General features: G+C 44.0%; 2 protein-coding genes across 7 annotated transcripts; both read right to left on the bottom strand.

The window, feature by feature from the left end:
- Nucleotides 1-369: 369 nt before the first annotated feature.
- On the bottom strand, nt 370-7,544 carry gpr176 (G protein-coupled receptor 176). Of its 6 annotated transcripts, none has more exons than XR_009931022.1 (6): nt 6,136-6,173; nt 4,483-4,735; nt 1,789-2,980; nt 979-1,067; nt 636-865; nt 370-559 (listed from the first exon to the last, which is right to left on the bottom strand). XR_009931022.1 is itself a non-coding variant. In XM_062468490.1 (5 exons), the coding sequence occupies exons 1-5, from the start codon at nt 6,506-6,508 to the stop codon at nt 781-783; spliced, it is 1,836 nt and encodes a 611-aa protein (XP_062324474.1). In that variant the 5' UTR covers nt 6,509-7,544; the 3' UTR covers nt 626-780. The 6 variants fall into 6 exon arrangements, 3 of the variants coding, with proteins under 3 accessions (XP_062324474.1, XP_062324475.1, XP_062324476.1); XR_009931020.1 differs by lacking the exon at nt 6,136-6,173 and adding an exon at nt 6,292-7,544 and having other exon boundaries at nt 371-559; XR_009931021.1 differs by lacking the exon at nt 6,136-6,173 and adding an exon at nt 6,292-7,544 and having other exon boundaries at nt 371-559; nt 636-853.
- A 510-nt stretch (nt 7,545-8,054) lies between these two features.
- acot20 (acyl-CoA thioesterase 20) lies at nt 8,055-10,513 on the bottom strand. Its single transcript, XM_062466921.1, has 3 exons — nt 9,887-10,513; nt 9,477-9,682; nt 8,055-9,329 (listed from the first exon to the last, which is right to left on the bottom strand). The coding sequence occupies exons 1-3, from the start codon at nt 10,407-10,409 to the stop codon at nt 8,721-8,723; spliced, it is 1,338 nt and encodes a 445-aa protein (XP_062322905.1). The 5' UTR covers nt 10,410-10,513; the 3' UTR covers nt 8,055-8,720.
- Nucleotides 10,514-10,616: the final 103 nt, after the last annotated feature.

Here is a 10,616-nt window from a genome sequence, read left to right as displayed (position 1 = left end):
ATCTACTCTTAGAGCAGATTTATCCTTGGAAAAAGTGAGGCAGTTGGATGATTTAATGAATCATGTTGCTCGGAAACCGTAACCCAAGAGAGAGAGACAGAGCAAGTTAGAGCAAATAAAAACTGATTTCTTAAAGGTTTTATTGATTTGTTCCACTGCCTAGTAACAAAAAGGATTTATCTGGAGTGCCTGAAGGGATGGAAATGCTTGTATACTAAATGTGGTGTGACAGACTGACTGTTGCTTTTGCTTGGGTTTGTAATGATTCGATATTTGTGGTATTTGTTGATTCCAGAAACTCTCACTTGAAAAGATTTTAGGTTTCAGTATTTATTAACCTTCTAAGAGCAACCTTCTAAGAGCAATCTTCCTATTCCATGGTTGTGATAGCCATGTTGCCTTGTCCATGGTTGAGTGCCCAATATGGATTGAGATCACTATGGATAGGATGTCGGGATTGTGCACCAGGGAAAGATGTTTGACAAATATTTAAACGGTGCCTGGTTATGTTTACCTCAATCTCAGGAGATGATACAGTACATTATGTTGGTTGATGCTTCTGAAAAAGAGCGAAATTTCCACGATACAGATATTCCATGCTAGCATTAAGATAACGGATTGGACCAATTTCTTACCTACAGCAAGATACATGTTAAATAACATTCTGAGATATCAAGAGATACCAAAATGTGGCTCCCAAATACCTTTTCATGATGTGATACTTCTTTTATAGCACACATGTGAAATGAAGCAGGGCATTGATTTGACGGTCCCCTAAGGTTAAGTCAATAGGGTCGATCTTGGCATAGGATCAAACCAAACCCTTCTCAATCCTTCCATGTACAGCTCCCACCTATGAGATATCCTTTAAGTCAGAAATTGAATACAGCACAATAATTAACTCCACAAGTCTTTTTTATACGACATATTTACTGTACAATTGCATTGTCATGTAATTATTCATTAGATTCAATTCACCTTTGAGTGCAAATCGGAGGGGGGGGGGGGGGGCAACTCAAAGGCAGTAGAGCAGAAAGGCTATGCCGCTGCACCTCAAGAAGGAAAATCTACATAAAAAACAACATAAATATAAGGTTGGCACAGGCATTACAGATATTTCTGAACGAAGTATGGCTGACTCACTTTGATGACGTAAGCCCCAGTTAACAGACTATACAGTGTGTGAAAGCACAATGTTTCCACAAACAGTAGAGGTGAAAGAATTAATACAGAAATTCATTATTGAACTAACCTGCCTTGCAACATAATAATGCACAGTATACAGTATAATAATAGTGACTGAAGAAAAGTTTTATCAGTTGTTTTAGAAAATAAATTATAACTTTGAGTGTCTGCTTCCTTACAACGAGATTATTGGATTTGTAAATCGCAAGAAATTTTATCCATGTGATAAAGATGGATTCCAGCTCCTGTGATGAAATCCTAACACGGACCTTATCCTGATCACAAGCTGGAATGCTCACAGAATATAGTATACTATAAGTGACTAGAATGGTATACTATAGGTGACATAGTCACATAGAATGAGTAGTCAAGATTTTTTTGTCAATAACTGGAAAGCACAATAGGCATCCCTTCTGGTATTTAGCAGACAGTACAAGTCAATTGTTTCAGAGAAAGATAGAAAGAAAGAAAAAACTGTGTGAAGGCCAACCAGGTACGTCCATCACTGTCAAATCTGACTTCCAGCCAGTGCTGCCTGGGTCCTAGGTCGGAAGGCTAGTCATAGGTGAGGGTTCAGGGGTCAACACTGGGGAACGTGCTGACCTTGTTGTTTCTGCTGATGCGGCGCTCGGGCCGTGGGCGGGGCTGCTTGGTCTGGATCAGCTCTTCCGGAGTGTTCCCCAAGGGGGGCAGCAGTCTCTTCTTACTGTTCCTGGTCTCAGGCAGCCACTGGGGCGGCAGCTCAAAGGGCCCAAACCCAAACTGGGTGGCGTCCTCAGGCTCCGTGGGCGTGGCCGGGGCCACCTGTGCCGAGGAGGTATAAGCGCAGGTGTGGATCGGGGACCCCCGCAGAGCTACGGCAGGGGGAGGGATCTCCTTGGCCACAACTGTTCCCTCCCCAACTCCAGCCTGTGGCAAGGTATCCAAGTGGGGGCCAGTGGCCTCCCCCTGCCCTACAAGTCTTGGCCTTTCCTGGAGGTCCTCATTCAACTGAGTCCCAAGCCCTGTTGTGGGGATCTCATTCTCCACCTCCTCCTCTTCTTCATCGGTGGGTCGGAAGATCTGCTGCTGCCCAATGTTGAACATTTCCAGAAGCTGGCTACCTGAGCGGGCCGAGGCCTCGAGCCCCACGGGCCCCCCGGCTCCGCCCTCGCCACCCAGCCCCGCGGTACTGACCACGTTGCGGCGGCTGTAGCGTCTGTGCAGCCGGGCCACCAGGTCCAGCAGGCACCGCCGGGCGGAACGGTTCACCGTCAAGAACAGCAGAGGGTTGGTGAGCAGGGACAGCTTGGGCAGCCAGATGGCCGTGAGGTACAGGGAGGGAGACAGCTCCTCGCTCTCCCCCAGGATGCTGCGGTAGACCACCAGGACTCCGTAGGGGGCGCTGCAGGCCGAGAAGGCCAGCACCACAGCCAGGAGGGTGGCATGGAGCTCAGCCTCGCGCTGGGACACGTACGGGATGGAGATGCTGTTCTGAGGTGTCCTCAAAGCAGCAATGATGACTTTCTTCTTCTGGCTAGTGCTGAGGGCTCGACGGATCAGGACCATAAACAGGAAGACCACGGCCAGAGGAAGGATAACCGTGGTGACGTTGTACACCACCACATAGACCAGGTGGCCCATGGAGCGGGGCCGGCTGTCCGAGCAGGAGGACGTGGCGTAAATGTCCGTTACGTTGGTGACGGCGAACACGGGCACGCTCACCACGGCAGCGTGGATCCACACGTAGATGACCAGTTCTCGAGATTTGGTATCCGAGATCTTCCTTTCTAGAGGGTACAGGACAGAGTAGTATCTAGGGACAACAGAATGCAAGGATAACGTATCAGACAGTGTGTATACTGCATAATTCTGTTGCAATGTGTTGTGTTTGTGACCACATTGCCTGAAGTGTACAATGTACAGTGGTAAAATATCTTTCTATCGGTTTTCAGAGAGAACACAGAAAGTGCCTTATACGTAGTCACCAGTGTAACAAAAAAAGCATTTTTTGAGAAACTAACATCTTGTTCTCTCCAAGCATCACAAATAGGGCAGATTTTCAAGGACTCTTCTGTTGAGACTCAAGGGTTTCAAGGGTACTTAGGCTAAAGCATGCACTACATGCCAGTTTCTTGTGGATTTTTTTTTCTTTCTCTCAAGACAATCATCTCATTAGTGTTTTAATGTGCAGGATAACTCTACAGTATAATGCAGTGGTCCACAGAGAGATATTAGGTGTCTGTCTTCCACTTGTAATTCAAATGTATGAGAGCTGTACAATAGAGTCCAAGTCTCGTCTCTGTGTGGTGCTTGTTTATAGGAGGAGAGAGGGATCAGAATACAGACTGAGTGAAGGCGCTTGTGTCTTCAGATACACTTCATAGTCTTCAGCAAGCATTTACGAACGTTAGATGGATAGTATGTTTGTCTGTGTACACACAGTTATGTGTTTTGCATGTTCCCTTCTCAACTTGCCTGCTGTATTTCCCTCTCTTAACAGCCCTCAACAGAAAATACATTATTCAGTGGATAGATGGTTCTGACTGTTGCTATGTTGCTATGGAAGCACAGGCCCTTGAGGGGCTATGGTTGGGACTGAAAATGAGAATCTACAGTCCTAAGATTAAACCTTAAATCATCCCTGTGTAACACAAAGCTGATATGAGACAGAGAGAGAGAGAGAGAGAGAGAGAGAGAGAAAGAGAAGAGAGAGAGAGAGAGAGAGAGAGAGAGAGAGAGAGAGAGAGAGAGAGAGAGAGAGAGAGAGAGAGAGAGAGAGAGAGAGAGAGAGAGAGAGAGAGAGAGAGAGAGAGAGAGAGCATGCGTGTTGCCTTCAATGGAAGGTGTGTGAGTGTGTAGTAGTGGATGTGTCATTGCTCCCCGTGGACTCCCTGGTTTTGGCAGCGGTTCTGAGCACGGCAGAAGAAGCTAGAGACATCCACTCAGTGTGGAGTACACATGCACCATTGATTTCCACCCAAACTCCACTCCACAGGGGGTAGATGGAGATAGAAAATTGTTTTTTTTAATTCTCTGGATATAAAAAACACAGTTTCCCTTCCGGACACCTGTATGTGATGCATCTCCTACTGTGTGGAATGGATTTGTGAGCGTTTATGGTCATGTTATGACAACAGGACTGGTTTCAAACTGCCAAGGCCTGGTGGGCAGTCAGAGAAACTAGGCAAATAGGCTACATACCATTTCTTAATTTGTGAAAACGAAAACATCATAGAGCTAAACAGCTTAATAGCGTACGCCTAATAGCCTCAAATGTCTATGCGTATATGTATCTAAGTTTGTTGTGTGCTTCACCTGTCGAGAGCGATGACAGCAAAGCTTAACACGGTGACAGAGCAGAAGAGCTTGTGCAGAAACTTGATAGTCTTGCAGACCAGCAGTGTGTGGAGCCACCAGCAACAAGGAGGGCTAGCGCCCAAGGCCACGTCGAACGGCACACACACCAGGCCGGCACAGATACCAGAACACGCCAGGTTCTTGATGAAGCACCTGGTCACAGACTTGAAGACGTTGGTGCAGCAGGTGCACCACAGCACCATGGCATTGCCTGAGGAGGAAGACAGAAGGAAAAGAGAGGAGAAAAGGGAGAGAGAGAGTCGAGGGGGGAGGGGGAGAGAGAGAGTCGAGGGGGGGAGGGGGAGAGAGGAGAGTCGAGGAGGGAGGGGGAGAGAGGAGAGTCGAGGAGGGAGGGGGAGAGAGGAAAGTTTTATGGTTAGAAGATAGTATGACAGTGTGAATAGTGAGGGTGTGTTCAATTATATTCAAACTTCATTGAAGACAGGATCCAAATAAACAGACAAAAAACAACTCACACAATAAGATAAGAAACAATTGTATAACTGTACCATGTTCAACACAGTTCAATGTGGTTAAGAAAGAAATGAAACTTGCAACATGCTGGTGGGATTTCACCTCTAAGCTTATGGCATGATATTGACACAAACCACATGGCACAGTACATGTGTGCACACAGCAGTTCGCACCACCCTTCAACACCATTTGAACCTGCCTCTTACGCTCCCACACTTAATGAAAAAGAATAAATCATGCATGTACAAAAGTGGGTGTAGACTTTGTTATCGTCAATGTGACTCGTCATGAAAGTAGACTGGTGTCAAGACTCGTTTCGGATGCTGTTAAGGAGAAAGTTTTTAAAAAAGAACAAATCGGATGGGCATTTGAGAAGTAATACCCATATCTGCATGTCTTTTATGAATCCTGAATTAAGAAGTGCTGGTGAAAGTAAAAGATAAGTCCCTACATTTTGAGAATGTTTGGGTAGGTTCTGATAACGGGTCTTGACTGCTACATAGGCAACAAATATAGCATCAATGCATGCCATGATTTAAGCATACACCTCTGATTGCTGTTTCTGTAATCCTCAAGAGGCGATACAGCAATGTAAAACACACACACACACACTCACAAACACACACACAAACACACACACACACACATAGGCTCTTGTATGCTTCTGGTAAATCCATTAACTCTCAGATCTCCTGAGCTGCTGTGTTATTTTCATAAACAAGTGGCAGTCCTCTGACACTGTCTCTGTATTGTTTGTAAAATTACATCCCATAGACATTCTTTATATCAAGGACACCATGGTAACATGGTGTGATCTGCAAGTATGATGCTAAAAAGGAGACAATATAATCGGCCAAGTTAAATTATTAATTAGGCTAACTGTAAATACAGGCAAATTAAATGTAGAGGCAATATTTAATAAATTGTGACAGTATCTTATTGTTGATCTAGTAGGCCTATCAAGTGGTCACACCTAACTCAAATGTTTGAACCCAATGCTAATTTAAATAGCATTTCACGTGCAACTTCTGAACAACATTTCCTCCTAAAAAATAGTATATAAGAGTATAACTAAAGTTTCCTTTTATGTCTGATGATCTGCTAGCCATTTGTCACATAACAGTTCAACTGAATTACCTGTTTACATTTAGACTAATGTCTGTCACGTTCCTGTTGTCGGCCTACTGCTGTTAAGGTAACTTAATATTTGCTTTATAAGACGTCTTTATTCAGATGTTCTTGTCAAAGCACGTGTGTGCGGCTAGGATTCAGTCATTCAGAACAAAGACTTACCAAACAGACACCCAATCAGGACAAGAACTTGTATGGTGGTGGTAAAGTCCCGGTAGACTTGTTCTTGGGTGAGGCGCTGCTGATTCTTCAAACGTGTCACCTCGTTATCCCATGGTGTACTTGGACCCGAAGCGTTTTGGAAGTCCAGCAAAAGGTTGGCCGCAGTCAAATTTGCAGACCCGTCCCCTGCGGTCGGTACCCAGCTGCCAACATCCATTTGAAATCACCGCACGGGGGTAATTAAACTGATAATTGCATATTTATGAATAGGAAACCTAACAAGTGCTTGATAGTGGCGTGGATTATCTCCAAGACTGCCGCATGTGTAACCCAATGGATTTGTCTTCGAAATGGCAATCTGCCCTGCCTGGTGGTGTTTCAAGACATAATTCAATGTGTTCATTCATTTCTCTATTTAACCCCACATAATAAAATACTGACAATTTGATTTTACCTCATTTAAACCAGTTGCATATACCTAGGTTACATTTCTTTCGTCTACACCCGTAGCCTTCTGTCATTAAATAAAATGACATCTCTAATCAATTCCGCGCACTTAGCCTACAAAAAGCACGCTTTAAATGGTGATGTCAAAGGAAGAACACTGCCACGAAACATCTCATATTCGGATACCAATAATCTAAACAGTGACACAATGGGTTATTCTTTCTTCACAGTTACATGGAGAAATAACCTGCATGTTTCGCCCAAACCGCACTTTCCCACATCACACTGATCTGATTTATCCAAAAAAAATAGAATAAGATTTCTTTATTCTTGTCTATGTCCATAAATGAAGCCTACCTCCGTGAGTTATTTTGTCGAGCCAATACGATTATAGTCTTGCCTTTATCTGAAAAATAGAGCTCAGGCTACGTTTAGCTCCGATAAGGTATTACAATCTGCACCTGGAGTCAGCGGGTTGTGATGATGCCCATTTCGTGATAGATTTCAGTTTGTGTAATTAAAAGCCGTTCGTGCCTGAATATTCTCACCATGCATGAACATATTGGTGCCGCGCGTTTGTCTGTCAGTTGGTTGGGCTGTCCCCTCTCGGCGATGGTGCGAGACGCCGAATATTCCTCAAGGGGTTTAGCAAGACGATTTTTGAGCCACTCCTCTCTTCAGTCTATGGAATCTTTGGACCTTCGCACTGAGTTGCACAGGTCTTGTTCAGTGACTGTTTAGCAGTTTCCCAAATGTTATTCCCAGGAAAAAGGTTATAGCCTACGGCTGGAGTGCTATTGCATGGTGTTGGGTCGGTGTCTGGAATTGAGGGAAAAATCCAACCTCAAATATACATAGGCCTATAGAACCTATGTTTTAAGTGGTTTGATTACTTATTAGAAATGATTATAGAAATATGATGTTGTACAGTATTTTAGGAAAACACTGCAGTCAAATGTCTAGGGTTAGAGTTGACCCGAGTTCCGAGTTAGCGGTGTAAAAATACTGCAATGAATGAAGGAAAAATTAAGTGGAAAAAGCTATTCCATAGTTTGTATTTTTTAGCAACAAAGTGATCAATTATTGCGCTTTATAAATCAGGGTTGGGCATGACATCTATTCTCATATAATCTACATACTACAATTGTTTTGGTAGCCTATCAAATGAATTCTAGGAGCCAAATGTTGCAACTATATTGCCACTGGTTAAAGAGCTTCTGCTCTAACAGCTACATGAGACATTCCTCTTGGGTAAGATGAATTTTCTCCCTATGACAGGTCAGGTTACAATCCTGGTCCAATATGTGAACCCCTAATTCAAAACAATTCTCTGAGACTATTGTGATTCAACTTTACTTTTAGATTACAAACAATATTTATTTCAAACCATTTCAATGTCTATACTATATGTTTTGGGGGTAAGTGCATACTTTTATTTGAATTGTTATACCTTTATGTTAATTTCTTTTGAAAAGTTAGTCAATTCCAGGTTTGACACACAATAACTGAGGAAAAGTAATACAACACAACGATAAAACCTTTTTGTTACAAAAAAACTTTAATGTTCTCTGATATTTTAGTGGTGAGTCAGTTGGAAATAAATCAATGGCTCATTAAATTGTCAGACTGAAGTTCTTAGATCTACAGCTACCACAGAATGGTTTGAGAACCATTGCATACTCTCCAAAGGCTGTCCACTTGTATGATAAAAGAGCCTTCACCTAGACTCCCTCTGCCTCTTATCCATGGAGGTGTTCGTTCAGGTTAAGAGACACTCACCTCGCCTTGTGAATTCATGAAGCTTCATTTAAATGGTGTTTCCATAATTGATTTTTCCCCCACATCATCTGCCTAAAACATACTCATTAGCTTGCTAGATATTGTGCCAAGCATTTTAAAAGATGTTACTGACAGTGCTGTGACTAGTTATGTTGTTTATGCTCATGTTTGCAAAGGCACATATGTATTATAGCACTTATGTGTTATAGCATAGCTTTCTGGCTGTGTGTCTGGTTTTCTAGATGCTTCCTGAAGAACTTCTGGACTCTGCTCCACAGGTCCAACTGTGCCTCTGAATGAGCTTTTGTTTGCCCCCCAAACATCACATCTTTACCCACTGCAGCATGGAAGGCAGATGGGCAATGGGGCATGAAGGGCACCTCCAGGAAATGCCCTGCATTGGGATACCTCACCAACTCAAAGTTATCTTTTTTGCAGTCTCTCAGTCTCGCTGCAGACTGCTCTGCGAAGAGACAGCTGTTCCAGTTCCTGTCATCTTCTGAGGCAACAATGAGGAACTGGCAACTGGCACGTTCTACAGGGATCACAGACTTCCGGGTCTTCTCTGTCGCCATGGGGTCTGGAAGGGCATCGCGGATGTCAATAATACCAGATGGTGTGACGGTGATGTTCTCAAACACAGGTGCCAAGTAAGGGATGATGATGTCTTTGTAATGCAATGAGGACAAGACAGGTGAATTGCAGCCATTGATAGATACTGTTGCTGAGATCCTAGACAGAAAAGATGCCATTGACAGTGCCAAATCTCCACTTTTGGAGATTGAAATGACACCTATTCCAGGACCTTGGACCTAAACAAACAGAAAGTTGATTTTGTGAAAAACAAACCCACCACTAGAGAGCAGCATTGTTTAGACAAAATAGAAGTAGGAATCAAAAAACACAGCTTTGAAAAATGTCTTTCTAGGGAAACTAGTCATGGTATGTACTGAACTAACCAGTGGATGTCCTCCAAGGAAAGCTACTGCTGCTTCAAAGTATTCCAGGTCAAATTTCTTGGGTATAATTTTGGGCAGGTCTTCATATCCATAATATGCCAGGGCCAGAACCGCAAAGCCTTTGTTTGCCAGCAGACTGGCTCGTGCTTCACACGGACCACCACCCAGTGTGTATATATCCACAACTCCTGGGAAGGGACCCTCGCCTGAAAGGGGGGGGGGGGGGAGAGAGAGAGAGAGAGAGAGAGAGAGAGAGAGAGAGAGAGAGAGAGAGAGAGAGAGAGAGAGAGAGAGAGAGAGAGAGAGGAAAGAAGGAAAGGAAAGAAGACAATAGTTGTTGAAAAAACTGTTGTTACTATGCATACTAAATGTTTTATGTGGGTTAGGGGGCTACTTGTACACAGCCTTACCCGGTGGCAGAAACAGGACTCCTCGAACTTTGTCCTCCTTCAGTGGTATCCTACGCATGCCCTCTATCATGAACTGCCTTTCGCTAGTCTCTGAAGCCAATACTTCACCAGTATTGCTGAGGGCGTCTATGTTGACAAGTATCGGACTCGACGCAGTCTTAATAAACACTTTTTTGTGCGGGGTCTCGGGCGCCATGGACCAAAACAAACCCATAGGCTCGACACCGGTGTAGGTCCCGCTCAAGGAAGGGGAGGTACATACATCCACCTGCCCGGTTGCATCTGCAATGTACACTGAAGACGCTTTGAAGACGACCCCTTTGTGGTCAGTCAACCTTGATCTCAACTCCACTTGCTGTTGTGGTGCAAGTCCCTCCACTTTCACCTGCACAGCCTCGTCAAAGAAAGAGCCAGGGCCTGGAAGAAGTTGTATGCATACTTGATGTGATGTCGAACGCATTGCTATTAGTGAAAACGCTCTAGATGTCACTTTCAGTAAACGTAAAGCGCTCTGAAATTGCATTTGTGAAGTTGTTAAGATAGTTTGCGTCCACTTCGTTGGATTCTTCTTCTTTTGAGTTAATCACATATAGTTGCATTACTGCCACCTTCAGGTTTTATTGTCCTCAGTGTCTATTCCTATGTGCAGTCCCGTTGACATTAAAAAACAACTTCGTTTTATTCGAGGAAACGGCAGAGGGCGGAACCTGTGACAAATTTCGTCCAATGA

This window comes from Osmerus eperlanus, chromosome 8 (assembly GCF_963692335.1).
Source record: "Osmerus eperlanus chromosome 8, fOsmEpe2.1, whole genome shotgun sequence".
NCBI lineage: Eukaryota > Metazoa > Chordata > Actinopteri > Osmeriformes > Osmeridae > Osmerus > Osmerus eperlanus.
Note: the sequence above shows the minus strand (reverse complement) of the source record. Positions and strands in the feature narration are given on the sequence as shown.

Coding starts and splice junctions, on each gene's coding strand:
- acot20 (XM_062466921.1), bottom strand. CDS start 10,409: ATGCAATTTCAGAGCGCTTTACGTTTACTGAAAGTGACATCTAGAGCG. Junction 9,683..9,886: donor AGTCCTGTTTCTGCCACCGG/GTAAGGCTGTGT, acceptor CCCCCCTTTCAG/GCGAGGGTCCCTTCCCAGGA. Junction 9,330..9,476: donor TCCTTGGAGGACATCCACTG/GTTAGTTCAGTA, acceptor CTGTTTGTTTAG/GTCCAAGGTCCTGGAATAGG.
- gpr176 (XM_062468490.1), bottom strand. CDS start 6,508: ATGGATGTTGGCAGCTGGGTACCGACCGCAGGGGACGGGTCTGCAAAT. Junction 4,736..6,291: donor CCTGATTGGGTGTCTGTTTG/GTAAGTCTTTGT, acceptor CTTCCTCCTCAG/GCAATGCCATGGTGCTGTGG. Junction 1,068..1,788: donor GCATCAGCAGAAACAACAAG/GTCAGCACGTTC, acceptor TTTTTTATGTAG/ATTTTCCTTCTTGAGGTGCA.